This window comes from Heterodontus francisci, chromosome 20 (genome assembly GCF_036365525.1).
Source record: "Heterodontus francisci isolate sHetFra1 chromosome 20, sHetFra1.hap1, whole genome shotgun sequence".
Taxonomy (NCBI): Eukaryota; Metazoa; Chordata; class Chondrichthyes; order Heterodontiformes; family Heterodontidae; genus Heterodontus; species Heterodontus francisci.
This window is the reverse complement of record NC_090390.1, coordinates 11,682,680-11,704,418: the sequence shown is the minus strand read 5'-3', so window position 1 is coordinate 11,704,418 and position 21,739 is coordinate 11,682,680. Positions and strand designations below refer to the sequence as shown.

The following is a 21,739-nucleotide window of genomic DNA, read 5'->3' as shown; positions in this document are numbered from 1 at the left end:
CTTGACTAATCTCAGCATTTATACAATCCACCATTTCACAGCTACTACCAGGGGACCTATACACAATTCCCACTGCAGTCTTAAATTCTTTTCTATTTCTTAATTTTACCCATAACGTCATCACAGCCAGACTACCTCTGATTATATCATCTCTTACCATTAAAATGATTTCATCTTTAATCAATAAGGCTGCTCCTTCCCCTCTACCATTATTACAATCTTTCCCTGTAGATCTTATAACTTGCTATATTTAGTTTCCAGTCCGACTGTCTTACAGCCATGTCTCAGTAATGGCTACCATGTCATATCCCCTAAGTTGCCTGCAATTTGTTCCTTATACTCCATGTGTGTGTGTAAAGAATGCTTATTTTGGCCACACACCCTAACCTGTCCTTCTGCTCTAATGTTCTACTCTTAGTTTTCCTAGTTCTCTCTCCTTGTTTAATTACTTTACATCTTTTAATTTTCCGCTTACCTGTATTGCCTAAAGCACAATTTCTGACTGTTGCTCAATTCTCTTTCCATTTTTTCGCTTTTGAACATTTGAGCCACCCCCACCCCCACCCCACTTACTACTTTAAAGTCCTTGTGACACTCTATTTATCCTTTCCGCTCGGACCCTGATGCCAGTCTGGTTCAGGTGGAGCCTGTCCTAATAATTCAGTTGATTCTTGTCCTTGTACCGATGCCAGTCTCCCATGAAATGGAACCCTTCTTTCCCACACCACTCCTTCAACCACATGTTCACCTCCCTAATCTGTTTATCTCTGTGCCAGTGCACACGTGGCTCGGGTATAGTCCAGAGGTTATAACCTTTGAGGTGCTGTTCTTTAATTTAGCTCCAAGTACCTGATATCCTCCAAACAGAACCTTTCGTCCACTCATTTCCTCTGTTTTAGATCCCAACATGGACCACATTGACTGCATCTTCCCCATCCCTCTCCAATATCCTTTCCAGCAGATTTATGATGTCCCTCACCCTGGCACCAGGTAAGCAACAAACCCTGTGGAACTCTCAATCCTGCTTACAAAGGATGCTGTCCATTCCCCTAATTATTGACTTACCTACAACTATCACATTAGACTTCCTCTCCTCCTCCCCCTCCTCCTCCCTCATTTGGACAGCCTCCTGCTACATGGTTCACATTCTGGCTATCTTCCTCACAGGCAGCAAGTACATTATACCTGTCAGATAGGATCAGTTTCTGTGGTTCTTTGTTCTCTATCTCACCTGGGTTCCCTTTACTCTGTACACTACCAGTCACACTAACCCTATTCTGCACCTGTACCCCTCTACGAGGTGTGACCAAAGACTGGAGCAAACTTCAAAAAACTGCTCCCTCTCCCTTCTTTGTCAGAGTGTCTCCAGCTCACACTCCAGCTCAGTGACTCAGAGCCGGAGAGATTCGACACCAAAACAGCTACTGCACGTGTTCACTTGGGACAGTCTCGCTGTCCACAAACTCCCCACATACTACAGTCCAGACATACAACTACCATATCTTAGACTAAATTATTAATAATATTTATATCCAGTTTTTAGTGTGTAATTTTTTTCCTTTTTCTACACACTAACTTGCACTAAGCAGAGGATAAAAATTTTAAATACTGCCTCAAATTCAACTACAAGAAATTGGAGGTTAAAAAAGCTGCAGCTCCTTCCCTCCCCGCACAAAATTCCCACTTTTACCAAATTCCTGATTTTGGTACTTAGTTAACACGGCACTCTTTTCATGACCACTCTGGAGTAGCAGATACTGTTTACTTTGGACCTTTTTGAGTCACACCCAAATTACATACAACTGCTAACTCAGCTTCCTGTTGACAGTAATTAACACATGCCGTTTACAGCTGATTGACAGTTAACTGCCACTGACGGGCAGGTTCTGTGAACTAAGTAGCTTAACTAATGTACAGTTTCTTTTATTCCTTAAAGCTGTAGGTCAGATTCTAAATGTTAAATTAAATTTCAGTTTCAGTTTGAGAAATAGCAGAGAATTCCCGTTTCTACCAAATTCTCCAACTTTAGCTCTCTGCTCATTCTGCATTCTTCATGACCATAATGCGCTACCACTCTCTGGACAAGATTAAACAGCTTGTCATGGTTGATATTATTCAGTCCTATTAGAATCTTTAAAACAATAATTATATCACCTCTCAACCTTCTCTGTTCCAGTGAGAACATCCCCAATTTATTTAATCACTCCTCATAATCCAGCCCCTGCATCATTCTGATTGCTCTCTTCTGTATTCTTTCTGTAGCTGCAATATTCTTTTTGTACTGTGGGAACCATGACTGTACCAATGATTGATTAAAGTGGCAGGATTGCCTGGCAATTTTGGCTCCATAATGCATCCCAACTGATTTGCTTTACTCGCTGTCATCAATGTTGAGATAGTTTCAATTTATTGTCAGCCAGGACCCCAGATCTCTTTCATTGACCATGCGTGTTATTTTATTTCAAATATGTAATCATCCCTGGATTATTTTGTTCCCATGTGAAGCATTTTGCATGTCTCTGCTATTACAGACGGGTGGTAAGTGGTGTGGATGGCTTCCGCTTTTCACCTCCCAGCTGACTGCAGATAGTGTTTTATTAAAAATGGTGTGTTAGTCCCTGGATGTTTTAGGGTCAAATAAACGGACAAGTGACAAGTTTTCTCGTAGGTTTTAAAAAAGAAAGATAACTTTTTTTTAGACAATTCCTGAAATGGTCGCAACCTCACCCACACGCATATTCACACCCACATGCATACACAAGAATAGATAGATAGAGAGAAAAGTGTAGGATGCAATTACTGGACATGAGTCTGTTGCTTAAAAAACCTTTGGAGTTCCTATCGGGAGGGAATTTTATAACGGTGTTGCAGGCCTGAACTGGGAGTTGCTGAAGTGTTGTGGTCTTCTGTGGTTAAAACTCAGCCCCAATTTGGTGGTGTGAATCCTGGTTTACTTTCACAGATGGAGAGTCTCATCTTGTAATCTCTCTACTGCAGGGGTTGTACAAATTGTTATTCATCAGGGTTCTTCTGCTTGGCTGGACCGTATCTTGCAGCCTCTGGCTGGAACTGGCTTTCTGTGGTCTTTGGTTGATCTCCCCTCTCTCTCCAGAGAGCTAGCTCTTAAGTTAAAAATCCATCACATTTCTGTCTCTGTCAGCTGACAAAAGGCCCTCTCCCCGAGTGAGACCACACAAAGGTCCAGGATGTGGAAACCATTGCTGTCTATTGGAGTCTGGATGGGGACCATTCTGTTACAATGGTGCTACTTCATACCCATCTATCTTGGTTTGGGCTGTGGAGTCAGTCTCTCTACAGAACCTTTGTTAGTCCCATTCCTGTAGGTAGGAGTCACTAACACAAACTGGGCTTCTTTCCATTTCAGTGTGTTTTCCCCAAACCTAATTCAGATGCAGTTAATTAGTTTAGTCTTTGCAGACAGGCTTGTTTACTGGCAGTACTGGAGGGGTCACCTGACCTCTCCTCCATCTTGTCTGTAGTCTGCAAGTTCCCCTCCAAGCCACACACCATCCTGACTTGGAACTACATCGCCGTTCCTTCACTGTCGCTGGGTCAAAATCCTGGAACTTCCTTTCTAACTGCAGTATAGGTGTACCTACCCAATGTGGACTGCAGCGGTTCAAGAGGCAGCTCACCACCACCTTCTCAGGGGCAATTAGGGATGGGCAATAAATGTTGGCCTAGCCAGCAACGCCCACATCCCAGGAATGAAGAAAAGATTGACACAACTGAGACATAAAAACATGATAACGTGAAGTAGGTTCCTTTGGGAGTAAATGCATGCTGTAAAATGTTAATATATTTTTGAGGAACCTTCTGTCTTGAAGCTGCTGGCCTACTAGGATGATAATGCCATAGGCAGTGGTTACCCTCTGGTACCTTTCTCACATGGTTCGCGCTTTTGCTCTCTCTCTTTCTTTCTCTCTGAACCTGGACAGTGAGTGTTCGCTATTTGATGCTGTTCTCATCCAGTACCCAGGGCCAGTTTCCACCTGGAGTCACTGGGTATTGATCAGGAGCAGGAACCCTATCTGATAGTTTCTTTCTCCCCACACCCACCCACCAACCAACACTCTAGCTCAGACTGGGGAATGGAAATCAGCACAAGCTCTTCAAATGACTCAGCAAACTTAACCAATGAGTGGCTGAGCTCTCCAGATTCAGGGAGCTTCTGCTCCCAACTATTTTCCAGTGATCTCTGCTGCAATATGCATCTGTGTGGCCATCAATCAGATAGGTAGGAGCAGACAGGCCGCAGTCAGACAGGTAGCTAGGAGCAGACAGGTAGCTAGGAATGGACTGGCCACAGTCAGACAGGTAGCTAGGAGTGGACTGGCCGCAGACAGCTGACTTGCCTCAGTCGCACTGTTTGTTGAATGTCTTTACCTACATATCTGTAATTCCATCGACAGTGCATGACTGAATTTCACTGCCATATACTGGTGTGAAGTGAAAGGTTTAATGTATTTGGTCTGGGCCTTCACTAACCATCAGGTACATTAATATGTTGCAGGTTTGTTGCTCCTGGCCCAAAGGATCAGTAACCTGCTGCATAATTCAACCATCTTGAGACTTTGATATTCATTCAGATGGGTGGGTGTTGCTGTAGGAGAAATGGAGCAATATCTCCTGTTCACCCTGGACACGACTGGCTGGGGACAACTTTAGCTATAGAGATGTTGGTGATCCATGTGAGATTGGAGTACAGTGAGATTTATGTAGTTTTTGTAAGCTGCCCAAGTTTCACAGCCATACAGCCAGTTGCTGAGAACACAGGCTTTATAAATCATCAGCTTCGTCCAAAGGGTCAGCTTGGTGTTATCCCATCCGCATTTCACGAGTCGGCCATCAGCAAAGGTGTACAAGACACCCCACCTAAATGCTGCCTGTCCATCATCTTTCGTAGATGGAAGGATGCCAACCATGTTTTTTTAAACTGCGTATTCTGCTGCTTTCTTTGAATTGTTTCTATTTTTCCAACTACTTTAGTTCTAAGAGCTTGGTAACTAATGAGTCCCATTCCCACCATATTCTTAAAGTATTGATCTGTGTTTCTTTGGAATCTAGGGTTCTGAAGATGGTTTGAAGCAGAAAAATGAGATGATGAGTCGGCTAGAGGAGAAGACCAACCAAGTCACAGCTGCCATGAAACGGATGGAGCAAAGGTACAACATCCAGTAAATGGGTTCCATTTCCTCCCCTTCTCAAGTCATGCTGGGAAACCGTTCCATAGGCACTGGCTCATATCTTTCACCCGTACAGCTGTTATGTGTCACCTGCAACAGTGTGTGCAGGCAATGGAGTCCATTGCCACCCTCGTGCCCTCACCGGTGAGTCTGATTTCCACCAGTACACAGTAACATTCCAGAAGAGGTCACAAACTATCAGGAGCAGGATCGTTGGCTGATTTATTTTTTCCCCATCTCTGAGGGACTGTTGCTGTTTGTGTACCTGATGCTCCAGCCGAGTGCAGCTGCAGTCAAAGCTGGGAATTTCCTGGCCTGTATGACTCAGTACCATCACACGTGAAAAGTGCTCCTGTGGTGCAGAAGGTTGTTTAAGCATGCAGATGGTTTGCAAGAATTGTGAATGTGAGTGACCAGTTAATCTCTGATTGCAGCTACTTCATGTGGTTTTAGTGTCTGTTTCCCCCTTCCAGAATTGGACATCAGGTGTGAGCAGGATCAGATTTACAGACATTCTGATGGTGGAATAGCCTGCTGACATACACCATCTAAGATCACACATTAAGTGCAAGCTGTCGAGGTGTAAGGAATCCTGGCCAACTGATTATCCACAGGTTGGGGGCTTAAGACTTTGTGTAGACAGTAGAAAATAAAATGTCTAGCAGTGCTTGTTAGGTGATGTCACAATGGGGAGTTTCTCTGGTCTGTATATGGGGACTCTCAGGAGGTTCCTGACTATAGAACAGAGTCACAGATAACACCTCATCTATATGTGCTGTATAATCTCTCTCATCCATTCCTGTCATTACTCATTATATTGAGATACATTGCTGCTGCTGTTTTTAGAAATGTCACTGCTATTAACATCTCTTTCTTTCTTCCCTGTTTATTTTGATTTTTCATTTTGCTTTCTCTGTCTATTTGCTTCTCCCTATTTGCCCCTTTTGATTTCGTCAAGTGACAAAGATTTATTGGATCAAACACGAACTGTTGCAATCTCTTGTTTGAAGTGTGTTGGTAGAGAGAATAACATTTAGAATTTCTTCATAACCTAATCTCTATTAGTTTGATCTGAGATGCAAAACCAATGGTGTAATCTTAGAGTGTGTTCGGAAGAGGTTATGTTGCTATCCAAATGACTGAAGGGACAGAATATTCTTTCAAATATTCCTTCAATTTGTCTGCTTCATATCTGTACTGTTCATTCCCTCAGCCTCCCCACTGTGCTCTCTGCCTCCCCACTGTGCTCTCTGCCTCCCCACTGTGCTCTCTGCCTCCCCACTGTGCTCTCTGCCTCCCCACTGTGCTCTCTGCCTCCCCACCGTGCTCTCTGCCTCCCCACCGTGCTCTCTGCCTCCCCACCGTGCTCTCTGCCTCCCCACCGTGCTCTCTGCCTCCCCACCGTGCTCTCTGCCTCCCCACCGTGCTCTCTGCCTCCCCACCGTGCTCTCTGCCTCCCCACCGTGCTCTCTGCCTCCCCACCGTGCTCTCTGCCTCCCCACCGTGCTCTCTGCCTCCCCACCGTGCTCTCTGCCTCCCCACCGTGCTCTCTGCCTCCCCACCGTGCTCTCTGCCTCCCCACCGTGCTCTCTGCCTCCCCACCGTGCTCTCTGCCTCCCCACCGTGCTCTCTGCCTCCCCACCGTGCTCTCTGCCTCCCCACCGTGCTCTCTGCCTCCCCACCGTGCTCTCTGCCTCCCCACCGTGCTCTCTGCCTCCCCACCGTGCTCTCTGCCTCCCCACCGTGCTCTCTGCCTCCCCACCGTGCTCTCTGCCTCCCCACCGTGCTCTCTGCCTCCCCACCGTGCTCTCTGCCTCCCCACCGTGCTCTCTGCCTCCCCACCGTGCTCTCTGCCTCCCCACCGTGCTCTCTGCCTCCCCACCGTGCTCTCTGCCTCCCCACCGTGCTCTCTGCCTCCCCACCGTGCTCTCTGCCTCCCCACCGTGCTCTCTGCCTCCCCACCGTGCTCTCTGCCTCCCCACCGTGCTCTCTGCCTCCCCACCGTGCTCTCTGCCTCCCCACCGTGCTCTCTGCCTCCCCACCGTGCTCTCTGCCTCCCCACCGTGCTCTCTGCCTCCCCACCGTGCTCTCTGCCTCCCCACCGTGCTCTCTGCCTCCCCACCGTGCTCTCTGCCTCCCCACCGTGCTCTCTGCCTCCCCACCGTGCTCTCTGCCTCCCCACCGTGCTCTCTGCCTCCCCACCGTGCTCTCTGCCTCCCCACCGTGCTCTCTGCCTCCCCACCGTGCTCTCTGCCTCCCCACCGTGCTCTCTGCCTCCCCACCGTGCTCTCTGCCTCCCCACCGTGCTCTCTGCCTCCCCACCGTGCTCTCTGCCTCCCCACCGCGCTCTCTGCCTCCCCACCGCGCTCTCTGCCTCCCCACCGCGCTCTCTGCCTCCCCACCGCGCTCTCTGCCTCCCCACCGCGCTCTCTGCCTCCCCACCGCGCTCTCTGCCTCCCCACCGCGCTCTCTGCCTCCCCACCGCGCTCTCTGCCTCCCCACCGCGCTCTCTGCCTCCCCACCGCGCTCTCTGCCTCCCCACCGCGCTCTCTGCCTCCCCACCGCGCTCTCTGCCTCCCCACCGCGCTCTCTGCCTCCCCACCGCGCTCTCTGCCTCCCCACCGCGCTCTCTGGCTCCCCACCGCGCTCTCTGGCTCCCCACCGCGCTCTCTGGCTCCCCACCGCGCTCTCTGGCTCCCCACCGCGCTCTCTGCCTCCCCACCGCGCTCTCTGCCTCCCCACCGCGCTCTCTGCCTCCCCACCGCGCTCTCTGCCTCCCCACCGCGCTCTCTGCCTCCCCACCGCGCTCTCTGCCTCCCCACCGCGCTCTCTGCCTCCCCACCGCGCTCTCTGCCTCCCCACCGCGCTCTCTGCCTCCCCACCGCGCTCTCTGCCTCCCCACCGCGCTCTCTGCCTCCCCACCGCGCTCTCTGCCTCCCCAACGCGCTCTCTGCCTCCCCACCGCGCTCTCTGCCTCCCCACCGCGCTCTCTGCCTCCCCACCGCGCTCTCTGCCTCCCCACCGCGCTCTCTGCCTCCCCACCGCGCTCTCTGCCTCCCCACCGCGCTCTCTGCCTCCCCACCGCGCTCTCTGCCTCCCCACCGCGCTCTCTGCCTCCCCACCGCGCTCTCTGCCTCCCCACCGCGCTCTCTGCCTCCCCACCGCGCTCTCTGCCTCCCCACCGCGCTCTCTGCCTCCCCACCGCGCTCTCTGCCTCCCCACCGCGCTCTCTGCCTCCCCACCGCGCTCTCTGCCTCCCCAACGCGCTCTCTGCCTCCCCACCGCGCTCTCTGCCTCCCCACCGCGCTCTCTGCCTCCCCACCGCGCTCTCTGCCTCCCCACCGCGCTCTCTGCCTCCCCACCGCGCTCTCTGCCTCCCCACCGCGCTCTCTGCCTCCCCACCGCGCTCTCTGCCTCCCCACCGCGCTCTCTGCCTCCCCACCGCGCTCTCTGCCTCCCCACCGCGCTCTCTGCCTCCCCACCGCGCTCTCTGCCTCCCCACCGCGCTCTCTGCCTCCCCACCGCGCCCTCTGCCTCCCCACCGCGCCCTCTGCCTCCCCACCGCGCCCTCTGCCTCCCCACCGCGCCCTCTGCCTCCCCACCGCGCCCTCTGCCTCCCCACCGCGCCCTCTGCCTCCCCACCGCGCCCTCTGCCTCCCCACCGCGCCCTCTGCCTCCCCACCGCGCCCTCTGCCTCCCCACCGCGCCCTCTGCCTCCCCACCGCGCCCTCTGCCTCCCCACCGCGCCCTCTGCCTCCCCACCGCGCCCTCTGCCTCCCCACCGCGCCCTCTGCCTCCCCACCGCGCCCTCTGCCTCCCCACCGCGCCCTCTGCCTCCCCACCGCGCCCTCTGCCTCCCCACCGCGCCCTCTGCCTCCCCACCGCGCCCTCTGCCTCCCCACCGCGCCCTCTGCCTCCCCACCGCGCCCTCTGCCTCCCCACCGCGCCCTCTGCCTCCCCACCGCGCCCTCTGCCTCCCCACCGCGCCCTCTGCCTCCCCACCGCGCCCTCTGCCTCCCCACCGCGCCCTCTGCCTCCCCACCGCGCCCTCTGCCTCCCCACCGCGCCCTCTGCCTCCCCACCGCGCCCTCTGCCTCCCCACCGCGCCCTCTGCCTCCCCACCGCGCCCTCTGCCTCCCCACCGCGCCCTCTGCCTCCCCACCGCGCCCTCTGCCTCCCCACCGCGCCCTCTGCCTCCCCACCGCGCCCTCTGCCTCCCCACCGCGCCCTCTGCCTCCCCACCGCGCCCTCTGCCTCCCCACCGCGCCCTCTGCCTCCCCACCGCGCCCTCTGCCTCCCCACCGCGCCCTCTGCCTCCCCACCGCGCCCTCTGCCTCCCCACCGCGCCCTCTGCCTCCCCACCGCGCCCTCTGCCTCCCCACCGCGCCCTCTGCCTCCCCACCGCGCCCTCTGCCTCCCCACCGCGCCCTCTGCCTCCCCACCGCGCCCTCTGCCTCCCCACCGCGCCCTCTGCCTCCCCACCGCGCCCTCTGCCTCCCCACCGCGCCCTCTGCCTCCCCACCGCGCCCTCTGCCTCCCCACCGCGCCCTCTGCCTCCCCACCGCGCCCTCTGCCTCCCCACCGCGCCCTCTGCCTCCCCACCGCGCCCTCTGCCTCCCCACCGCGCCCTCTGCCTCCCCACCGCGCCCTCTGCCTCCCCACCGCGCCCTCTGCCTCCCCACCGCGCCCTCTTCCCCTCCCCAACATCTGCACTGCTCATGGTGTCTACGTATATCGCTCTCTCTCTCTTTTTCCCCATCGCCCCCACCCTCAGATATCTGTACTGTCTTGTTGTCTCTGCCTCCCTCTCCCGTTCTGTCTCTTCCTCTCTCTCCTGCCCCCTTCAAAGATAGCTGTATTAACACAAGAAATAGGAGCAGGAGTAGACCATATGGCCCATCGAGCCTGCTGCACCATTCAGTGTGATCATTGCTGATCTTAGGCTTCAAATCCACTTGCCTGCCCACTCGCCATATCCCTTGATTCCCTGAATGACCAAAAATCTGTCTATCCCAGCCTTAAATGTATTCAACCATTGAGCATCCAAGCCCTCTGGAGTAGAGAATTTCCAAAATTCACAACACTTTGAGTAATTTCTCCTCATTTCAGTCCCAAATGATCGGCCCCTTATCATGAGACTGCACCCCAATGTTTTAGATTCTCTGACCAGCGGAAACAAACTCGCAGCGTCTACCCTATCCAGCCCCTTTAGAATCTTGTATGTTTCAATGAGGTCGCCTCTCATTCTTCTAAACTCCAGAGAATCTCGGCCGAATTTACTCAGCCTTTCTTCATGGGACAACCCCCTCATCCCAAGACCAGTTTAGTGAACCTTTGCTGCACTGTCTCCAATGCAAGTATATCCTTTTTTTAAATGTGGAGAACAAAACTGCACACAGTCCTCCAGATGTGGTCTCACCAAAACCCTCTATAGTTGTAGCAAGGGTTCCTTATTCCTGTCCTCCAATCCCCTTGCAATAAAGATCAACTTGCCATTTGCCTTACTAATTTCTTGCTGCACCTGCATGCTAAATTTCTGCGTTCCTTGTACAAGCACTCTCAAGTCTCTTTGAACAGCAACACTTACAAGTTTCACACCTTTTTAAAAAAAAATTCTGCTTTTCTATTCTTACAACCGAAGTGAATAACTTCACACTTCCCTACATTATACTGCATCTGCCATCTTGTTGCCCACTCACTTAACCTGTCTATATCTCTTTGCAGCCTCACTGTGTCCTCCCCACAGCTTACCTTTCCACCTACTTTTCTATCATCAGCAAACTTAGACACATTACTCTCTGTCTCTTCATCTAAGTCATTGATATAGATTGTAAATAGCTGCAGCCCAAGGACTGATCCTTGCGGCACTCCACTATTCACTGCCTGTAACTTGAAAATCCCCCATTTATATCCACTAGTTGCTTCCTGTCTGTTAACCAATCATCTATCCATGCTAATATATTACCTCCAATTCCATGAGTCCTTATCTTGCCTGGTAACCTCTTGTGTGGCACCTTATCGAATGCCTTTTGAAAATCAAGGTATACTTCATCTACTGGTTCCCCATTATCTACCCTACTACTTACATCCTCAAGAAAACTTGAACAAATTTAGCAAACAGGATTTCCCTTTAGTAAAATCATGTTGACTTGTTCTAATCATACTGTGCTTTTCTAAGTGCATTGTTAAACCTTCCTTCATAGATTCCGGCATTTTCCCAATGACTGACGTTCGGCTAACTGGCCTGTAGTGCACTGTTTTCTCCCTCCCTCCTTTCTTGAAAAGCGGTGTAACATTTGCCAATTTCCAATCTGATGGAACCGTTCCCGAATCTAAGGAATTTTGGGAAATCGTTGTTCCTGGTGGCATTGTATCTTTCTCTATTTTTCTCTTTTTCTCACCCCCTCACATATCTGTACTGTCCGTCTCTCTCTCGCTCTCTCTCACACACACACCCTCTCATAAGAACAAAAGAAATAGGAGTCGGAGAAGGGCAAATGGTCCTTTGAGCCTGCTCCGCCGTTCAATAAGATCATAGCTGATCTTCAACTTCAACTCCACTTTATCGTCTGATCCCCTTATCCCTTGAGTTCTTTAGAGTCTGAAAATCTGTTGATCTCAGCCTTAAAATCTGAGCATCTGCAACCCCCGACAGAGAATTCCAAAGATTCGCAACCCTTTGAGTGAAGAAATTTCTCCTCATCTCAGTCTTAAATAGTCAACCCCTCATCCTGAAACTGTGCTCCCTAGTTCTTAACTCTTCAGCCAGAGGAAACATCCTCTCAGCATATACCCTGTAAAGCCCTCTCAGTATCTTCAATGATATCACCCCTCATTCTTTTAAACTCGAGATTATTAGTCCATTCGACTCAATCTCTGCACTACCCTCTCATCCCAGGAATCAATCTTGTGAAACTTTGTTGCACCACCCCGCCAGCCCCCCCCCCCCCCCACACACACACTTTATGGCAAGTATATCCTTCTGTAGTTTCTGAGATCAAAACTGTACACAGTACTCCAGGTCTGTTGTCACCAAAGCCCTTTACAATTGCAGCAAGACTTCCTTACTCTTGTATTCCAATCCCCTTGCAATAAAGGCCAACGTACCATTTGCCTTCTTAATTGTTTACTGTACCTGCCTGTTAACTTTCTGTTTCATGTACAAGGATAACCAAATCTCTCCAACATCAGAATTTAATGGTTTTTCATCATTTAAAAAATATTATTTTTCTGTTATTCCTACAGAGTGAATAAATTCTCATTTCCCCACATATACTCCATCTACCATCTTCTTGCCCACTTGCTTAACCCATCCATATCCCTTGGCAGACCTTTTGTGTCCTTATCATAGCTTGCTTTCCCACCTGACTTTGTATCATCATTAGATACATTGCTCTTGGTCTCTTTGACTAAGTCACTAATGTAGATTGCAAATAGCTGAGATCCCAGCACTGATTCTTGCGGCACCCATTGGTAACAGCCTACCAATCAGAAAATGACCTATTTATTCCTACTCTTTGTTCTGTCCATTAACCACAACAACAGCAACTTATACTTGTTTAGTGCCTTTAACACAAGAGAACATCCCAAGGTGGTTCACAGGCATGTTATAAAGCAATATTAGACACCAAAGCCCATAAGGAGATATTGAGGCAGATGGTCAACAAGGTAAGTTTTAAGGAGCATCTTAACGGAAGAGAGAGAAGTGGAGAGGTTTAGGGAGGGAATTCAAAATCTTAGGGCCTACGCTGCTGAAGGTAGGTCACCAGTGTTAGAGCAATTAAAATCAGGGAACCTCAAGAGGTCAGAATTAGATGACCACAAATATCTTGGAAGGTTATAGTCCTGAAGGAGATTACAGAGATAGGGAGGGGTGAGGCCATGGAGGGATTTGAAAACAAGAATGATAATTTTAAAATTGAGACGTTGCTTGACCAGATGCCAATGTAGGAAAGTGCGCATAGGTGATCAGGGAACGGGTCTTGGTGCAAGTAAGAACATGGGCTGCAGAGTTTTGGATGACTACGTTTATGGAGAGTAGAATGTGGGAGACCGGTCAGGAATTGGTTGAAGTAGTTCAAGTCTCAAGGTAAAAAAGGCATGGATAAGGGTTCCAGCAGCAGGTGAACTGAGTCGGGGACGAAGACAGCTGATGTTACGGAGCTGGAAATAGGCACTCTTAGTGATGGCACAGATATGTGGTTGGAAGCTCATCTTGGGGTCAGATGTGACATCAACTTTGTGAACAGTCTGGTTTAGTATCAGACAGTTGCCAGGGAGAGGGTTGGAGTCAGTGACGAGGGAACAGAGTTTGAAACAGGGACCAAAGACGATGGTTTCAGTCTTCCTAATATGTAATTAGAGGATATTTCTGCTCATCCAATACTGGATGTCGGATAAGCAGTCTGATGATTTAGCAACAATGGAAGAAGTTGAGAGGTGGTGGTGAGGTAGAGCTGGGTGTCAGCATACATGTGAAAACTAACTCTGTGTTTTCGAATGATGTAGACGAGTGTGTAGGAGGGGGCCAAGGATATATTCATGGGGGATACCAGAGGTAATGATGTGGGAGCGGGAGGCGAAGTCATTGCAAGTGATATTCTATCCATGCTAATATATTGCTGTCAACTCAATGAGCCCTTGTGTAACAATCTTGGCACCTTATTGAAAGTCCAAACATACTACATCCACTGGTTTCCTTTTATCTACCCTGCTAGTTAGATCCTCACAACTCTTAATAGGTTTGTCAAACACAATTTCCCTTTCATAAAACCATGTTTACTCTGCCTAATCATATTATGATTTTCTAAGTGCCCTGTTATCATTTCCTTAATAATGGATTCCAGCATTTTCCTGACGACTGATCTTAGGTTAACTGGTCTTTAGTTGCGTTTTCTCTCTGCCTCCTTTCCTGAATAGTGGTGTTGCATTTGCTACCTTCCAATCCTCCAGGACTATTCCATAATCTAGGGAATTTTGAAATATGACAACCAGTACAGCCACCTCTTTTAGCACCCGAGGATCTAGGCTCTCAGGTCCAAGGGATTTTTCAGCTTTTAGTCCCATTAATTTCTCCAGTATTTTTTCTTTATTAATTACGTTAAGTTCTTTGCTCTCAGTAGACCCTTGGTTCCCCACTGCTTCCAGAATGTTTTTTGTGTCTTCTACTATGAAGCAAGACACACAATATTTGCTTTAATGACTTTGCCATTTGCTTATTCCCCATTGTAATGTCTCTGGTCTCAGCCTATAAGGAGACCCATAGTTACTTTTGTTACTCTCTTCCTTCTTACACATGTGTAGAAGCTCTTACAATTGTTTTTGTATTTGTTGCTAGTTTATTCTCGTTCTCTGTTCTCCCTTTTATCAAAGATTTAGTCATCCTTGGCTGGTTCTAAAACTCCAAATCCTTGTCTTGGCAATATTATAAGCCTTTTCCTTTAATCTAATACTATCCTTAATGTCTTCAGTTAACCACAGATGGATCACTTTTCCCATGCAGGTTTTATTTCTCCATGGAATGTATATTCACTGTATCTCCTTCTCCTTCCTTTAGGCATCTGTACTGTTCATGGTATCTCTTTGTCTATCCCTTTTGCAATCTCCTGCTTGAATATTTATTACTATTCATTCACTCTCCCTCTCGCTTTCCCTCTCTCCCTCTCGCTTTCCCTCTCTCCCTCTCGCTTTCCCTCTCTCCCTCCCGCTTTCCCTCTCTCCCTCCCGCCTTCCCTCTCTCCCTCCCGCCTTCCCTCTCTCCCTCCCGCCTTCCCTCTCTCCCTCCCGCCTTCCCTCTCTCCCTCCCGCCTTCCCTCTCTCCCTCCCGCCTTCCCTCTCTCCCTCTCGCCTTCCCTCTCTCCCTCTCGCCTTCCCCCTCTCCCTCTCGCCTTCCCCCTCTCCCTCTCGCCTTCCCCCTCTCCCTCTCGCCTTCCCCCTCTCCCTCTCGCCTTCCCCCTCTCCCTCTCGCCTTCCCCTCTCCCTCTCCCTTCCCCCTCTCCCTCTCGCCTTCCCCCTCTCCCTCTCGCTTTCCCCCTCTCCCTCTCGCTTTCCCCCTCTCCCTCTCGCTTTCCCCCTCTCCCTCTCGCTTTCCCCCTCTCCCTCTCGCTTTCCCCCTCTCCCTCTCGCTTTCCCCCTCTCCCTCTCGCTTTCCCCCTCTCCCTCTCGCTTTCCCCCTCTCCCTCTCGCTTTCCCCCTCTCCCTCTCGCCTTCCCCCTCTCCCTCTCGCCTTCCCCCTCTCCCTCTCGCCTTCCCCCTCTCCCTCTCGCCTTCCCCCTCTCCCTCTCGCCTTCCCCCTCTCCCTCTCGCCTTCCCCCTCTCCCTCTCGCCTTCCCCCTCTCCCTCTCGCCTTCCCCCTCTCCCTCTCGCCTTCCCCTCTCCCTCTCGCCTTCCCCCTCTCCCTCTCGCCTTCCCCCTCTCCCTCTCGCCTTCCCCCTCTCCCTCTCGCCTTCCCCCTCTCCCTCTCGCCTTCCCCCTCTCCCTCTCGCCTTCCCCCTCTCCCTCTCGCCTTCCCCCTCTCCCTCTCGCCTTCCCCCTCTCCCTCTCGCCTTCCCCCTCTCCCTCTCGCCTTCCCCCTCTCCCTCTCGCCTTCCCCCTCACCCTCTCGCCTTCCCCCTCACCCTCTCGCCTTCCCCCTCACCTCTCGCCTTCCCCCTCACCCTCTCGCCTTCCCCTCACCCTCTCGCCTTCCCCCTCACCCTCTCGCCTTCCCCCTCTCCCTCTCGCCTTCCCCCTCTCCCTCTCGCCTTCCCCCTCTCCCTCTCGCCTTCCCCCTCTCCCTCTCGCCTTCCCCTCTCCCTCTCGCCTTCCCCCTCTCCCTCTCGCCTTCCCCCTCTCCCTCTCGCCTTCCCCCTCTCCCTCTCGCCTTCCCCCTCTCCCTCTCGCCTTCCCCCTCTCCCTCTCGCCTTCCCCCTCTCCCTCTCGCCTTCCCCCTCTCCCTCTCGCCTTCCCCCTCTCCCTCTCGCCTTCCCCCTCTCCCTCTCGCCTTCCCCCTCTCCCTCTCGCCTTCCCCCTCTCCCTCTCGCCTTCCCCCTCTCCCTCTCGCCTTCCCCTCTCCCTCTCGCCTTCCCCCTCTCCCTCTCGCCTTCCCCTCTCCCTCTCGCCTTCCCCCTCTCCCTCTCGCCTTCCCCCTCTCCCTCTCGCCTTCCCCCTCTCCCTCTCGCCTTCCCCCTCTCCCTCTCGCCTTCCCCCTCTCCCTCTCGCCTTCCCCCTCTCCCTCTCGCCTTCCCCCTCTCCCTCTCGCCTTCCCCCTCTCCCTCTCGCCTTCCCCCTCTCCCTCTCGCCTTCCCCCTCTCCCTCTCGCCTTCCCCCTCTCCCTCTCGCCTTCCCCCTCTCCCTCTCGCCTTCCCCCTCTCCCTCTCGCCTTCCCCCTCTCCCTCTCGCCTTCCCCCTCTCCCTCTCGCCTTCCCCCTCTCCCTCTCGCCTTCCCCTCTCCCTCTCGCCTTCCCCCTCTCCCTCTCGCCTTCCCCTCTCCCTCTCGCCTTCCCCCTCTCCCTCTCGCCTTCCCCCTCTCCCTCTCGCCTTCCCCCTCTCCCTCTCGCCTTCCCCTCTCCCTCTCGCCTTCCCCCTCTCCCTCTCGCCTTCCCCCTCTCCCTCTCGCCTTCCCCCTCTCCCTCTCGCCTTCCCCCTCTCCCTCTCGCCTTCCCCCTCTCCCTCTCGCCTTCCCCCTCTCCCTCTCGCCTTCCCCCTCTCCCTCTCGCCTTCCCCCTCTCCCTCTCCCTCTCGCCTTCCCCCTCTCCCTCTCCCTCTCGCCTTCCCCCTCTCCCTCTCCCTCTCGCCTTCCCCCTCTCCCTCTCCCTCTCGCCTTCCCCCTCTCCCTCTCCCTCTCGCCTTCCCTCTGTCTCTTCTCCCCCCCCCCCCCCGCCCCTCAGATATTTGTACTGATTGTGCAGTCAGTACACCTCTCTCATTCCGCCCCACCCATCCCGGCTTCTCGCTGCCCCCCCATTCCGGCTTTTCCTCCGCCACCCCCCCGCCCGGCTTTCCCTCCGCCACCCCCCCGCCTGGCTTTCCCTCCGCCACCCCCCCCGCCCGGCTTTCCCTCCGCCACCCCCCCGCCCGGCTTACCCTCCGCCACCCCCCCCGCCCGGCTTTCCCTCCGCCACCCCCCTGCCCGGCTTTCCCTCCGCCACCCCCCCGTCCCGCTTTCCCTCCGCCACCCCCGTCCCGCTTTCCCTCCGCCACCCCCGTCCCGCTTTCCCTCCGCCACCCCCGTCCGGCTTTCCCTCTGGCACCCCCCCGTCCGGCTTTCCCTCTGCCACCCCCCACCCGCCCGTCTGGCTTTCCCTCTGCCACCCCTTCCCCCGGTCCGGCTTTCCCTCTGCCACCCCCCATCCGGCTTTCCCTCTGCCACCCCCCCCCCCCCCCCCCCCCCCCCCCCGGTCCGGCTTTCCCTCTGCCACCCCCCCCCCCCCCCCCTTCCCCCGGTCCGGCTTTCCCACTGCCCCCCCCCCGGTCCGGCTTCCCTCTGCCACCCCCCCCGTCCGGCTTTCCCTCTGCCACCCCCCCCCCCCCAACCGTCCGGCTTTCCCTCTGCCACCCCCCACCCATCTGGCTTTCCCTCTGCCACCCCCCCTCCCCTGGTCCGGCTTTCCCTCTGCCACCCCCCATCTGGCTTTCCCTCTGCCACCCCCCCCTCTCCCCCCGGTCCGGCTTTCCCTCTGCCACCACCCCCCACCCCCCCCGTCCGGCTTTCCCTCTGCCACCCCCCCCCGTCCGGCTTTCCCTCTGCCACCCCCCCCCGTCCGGCTTTCCCTCTGCCACCCCCCCCGTCCGGCTTTCCCTCTGCCACCCCCCGTCCGGCTTTCCCTCTGCCACCCCCCGTCCGGCTTTCCCTCTGCCACCCCCCGTCCGGCTTTCCCTCTGCCTCCCCCCGTCCGGCTTTCCCTCCGCCACCCCCCATCCGGCTTTCCCTCCGCCACCCCCCATCCGGCTTTCCCTCCGCCACCCCCGTCCGGCTTTCCCTCCGCCACCCCCGTCCCTCTTTCCCTCCGCCACCCCCGTCCCTCTTTCCCTCCGCCACCCCTGTCCCTCTTTCCCTCCGCCACCCCCGTCCCTCTTTCCCTCCGCCACCCCCGTCCCTCTTTCCCTCCGCCACCCCCGCCCGGCTTTCCTTCCGCCACCCCCGCCCGGCTTTCCTTCCGCCACCCCCGCCCGGCTTTCCTTCCGCCACCCCCGCCCGGCTTTCCTTCCGCCACCCCCGCCCGGCTTTCCTTCCGCCACCCCCGCCCGGCTTTCCTTCCGCCACCCCCGCCCGGCTTTCCTTCCGCCACCCCCGGTCCGGCTTTCCTTCCGCCACCCCCGGTCCGGCTTTCCTTCCGCCACCCCCGGTCCGGCTTTCCTTCCGCCACCCCCGGTCCGGCTTTCCTTCCGCCACCCCCGGTCCGGCTTTCCTTCCGCCACCCCCGGTCCGGCTTTCCTTCCGCCACCCTCCCGGTCCGGCTTTCCCTCAGCCACCCCCCCTGTCCGGCTTTCCCTCAGCCACCCCCCCTGTCCGGCTTTCCCTCAGCCACCCCCCCTGTCCGGCTTTCCCTCAGCCACCCCCCCTGTCCGGCTTTCCCTCAGCCACCCCCCCTGTCCGGCTTTCCCTCAGCCACCCCCCCTGTCCGGCTTTCCCTCAGCCACCCCCCCTGTCCGGCTTTCCCTCAGCCACCCCCCCTGTCCGGCTTTCCCTCTGGCCCACCCTCCCCCGTCCCGCCTTCCCTTTGGCCCCCGTCCCGCCTTCCCTCTGGCCTTCGCCCCCCGTCCCGCTTTCCCTCTTGTCTCACCCTGTTCCACCTTCCCTCTGGCCCCCCGTCCCACCTTCCCTTTGCCCTCTATACCGCTCTCTCACTGGCCCCCGTCCCTCTTGCTCCACCCTCCCCCTCCCGTCCCCCTCACTCCACCCTCCCCCTCGCGTCCCCCTCGCTCCACTTCCCCTCCCGTTTCCCTCGCTCCACCGACCCCTCCCTCCACCCTCCCCCTCGTTCCACCCTCCCCCTTCTCCCCATCTCGCTCCCCCTCACTTAGAGATCCGTACTATTCCTGGTCGTTTTTGGGATAGGACTGCTGGTTAAGCTCCCACCTTGGGGTTTTGTGTAGAACTGCCTCATACAGTGGTGGTGAATGGTGACGTACCATTAGGATTGGTACCTGTGAACCATACCCAGTAAAGGAGTCCACTTCTGGGAAGAGGGAGAATATCAACCAGAATTGTTTTTAAATCTGATGACTTGAGGCAGGCTGGAATTGGATAACTTGTGAATGGGAGCGGTGTCTGAGGACCAGGATCATGAGATGTTGGTCAGGAAACAGGTGGTGGTGGTGTGGGGTGGATCTGCTTCAGGATTTCTGTAACCAGCAGCTTAACATCAAACACAATAAGGAGAGGATTAGACATGTTTGAGCATTCAGGGCTGGACAATTCTGTAATATTGAAATCCCTTGCAATGTAGGAGGCTATGGTAGGGAGCATGTGTGTAGGATGGAGCTATCTACATGCTGTCATTTCCTGGTTAGTTTTCACGCCGCCTGTGATTTCAGTGCTATCATTTGACTCTCCAGCCTTTGTCTGTTGAATCAGTACATTGCTGTGTTGTATGTGCTTGAAAACACTTTCAGAGAACGTGGTTGTTCTTTAATCGTGGAGTCATTAAAATTGTAAATCAGAGAAACTGGTGTCTGCATCTTGGTTGAGTTTATTGTGCTGGGTTCACATTCCCTACTATTAATTTGCTGATGTTTGTGTCCTGTTATTTGCTTTGTTTGTCTTTTATTCTATTTCCACCCCGCACCCCTGATGTGAGCATCAGTTTTACCCAGAGTTGATTTAACTTGCACCAGATTGCAGCAAACAGAGAAGGATCAGAATACAGCGGAGAAGGGAAATGACAAGTTCAAGCGTGAACTGGGAAACAAGGTGGAGACCCTGCAGAGAGAGATGGAGCAGAAGGAACGGCAGCTGTAAGCACCAGGGGAGAAAGTGGGAGCATTGAACGGAATGGAATGACTTTCACTTGAACTGTAACTGTTGGACTGCTGGCAGCCTCTACTAAACATTGGTTGATATTATTTGTAATTGAGGAATACTGGCATGTATATTAACTCCTAGATGGTGCAATGTTTACGTAAAGTATCAACAGTTGGCTGCAGCCACTCTACAGTTGCTCTCCCTCATTCATTTTCTCTCTCCCACTCCTCTCTTCCACTCACCCTCCCACCCACCCCTCTCTTGCTCCCAGTACATCTCCGCACCACCCCAAGCTCCCCCTCCATCACTGCCTCTCCCCTCTGCCTCCCTTTCTCCCCTCCACTCCCGCTCTCTTTCTGTTCCTTCCTCTCACTCACTCTCTTTCCTCTCCACCTCACCCCTTCCGTCCTTCTCCCCATCCATGTCCCCTCCCCTTTCCCCACCCTCTCTGTCACCCCGCCCACCCAGTCTTCTCCTCTCCCGTCCCCTCCTCCCCCGCTCCCTGTACACCCTCCGCTCTGCACTCCCTCCCCACTCTGATCCCCCAACTCTGGTTTCCCCCCCCCCCATTTCCTCATCCAATAACCCGTCCCACATACCCCCACTGTCCGCTCCCTTCTGCCTCCCCTTCACCACCCCCCCCGCTCTGTCTCCCCCACCCCAACCTCTCTGTCTCTCCCCCTCCGCTCTGTGTCTCTCCCCTCTCCCCTGCTGTGTCTCTACCCCCCCACCGTTCTTTCTCTCCCCCCCCCCCCCCAACCGTTCCACCCCCCCCCCCGTTCCACCCCCACCCCCGTCTCCTCCTCCTCCTCCCCGTCTCTTCCTCTTCCCCCCCCCCCCCACCTCCCGTCTCACCCTTTTCCCCCCACACCTCCCACCGTCTTCCCCCTTCCACCTTGTCACTGCCTCTTGCCCCCCGTCTCCCCCTCTTCACCCCATCCCCCCCCTCTTCCCCACCCCATCTTACCCTCTTCCCCCCCCCCCAGTCTCCCCCATTCCCCTCCCCGTCTCCCCATCTTCCCCTCCACCCGTCTCCTCCCCTTGTCTCCCCCTCTCCTTGTTGCCTCCTGACTGTCTCCTCTTCCCGCGCGTCGTCTTGTTCCCCCCCCTCCCGTTGTCTCCCCACCCCACCCCCACAGCATCTCCCTTACTCCCTGTCCTTGTCTCCCTCACCCCTTGCTTTTGTCCCCACTGTCTCTTCTACCTCTATATCTCTGTTTCAGTCGGCCGCTCTTTCCGGAAACAGTTCGGGTGGACGGGTGTCAGGGTGTGGTTGGGGTGGGGGGTGGTGTGGTGTGTGGTAGGGGGGCGCGGACAGAATCGGGTCATGTTTGGGGGTTGCAGTGGGAACTGTGTTAATACTGCCTGACTAGGTTAATCTCAAAGTGACCTGTTGCAATAGCTATTGCAAGCTGGTTAGATTCTATGGAACTGCACACCAGCTAGGAGTCAGTGCCTTCAGGTGAAGGGGAGAGAATTGGGAAAGAAATGGGGAGGGCCATCGTGAGTGTGGGCTTGGGTGCTTGTGAGTGAGTGTGGCGTGGACACTTGTGGGCAGGTGTGGGTGGTATTTGTATTTGCCTGCCCA

The 21,739-nt window shown here is 54.8% G+C and overlaps 1 protein-coding gene across 1 annotated transcript in view; it reads left to right on the top strand.

Moving 5' to 3' along the window:
- The window catches only part of rufy2 (RUN and FYVE domain containing 2), a 347,850-nt gene that overhangs the window by 156,378 nt on the left and 169,733 nt on the right, over positions 1 to 21,739 (top strand). Inside the window, exons 12-13 of the mRNA XM_068053416.1 lie at positions 5,089 to 5,186; positions 20,025 to 20,144. Of these exons, the coding sequence (XP_067909517.1) occupies positions 5,089 to 5,186; positions 20,025 to 20,144 (218 nt within the window). The remainder of the gene's footprint in view (positions 1 to 5,088; positions 5,187 to 20,024; positions 20,145 to 21,739) is intronic.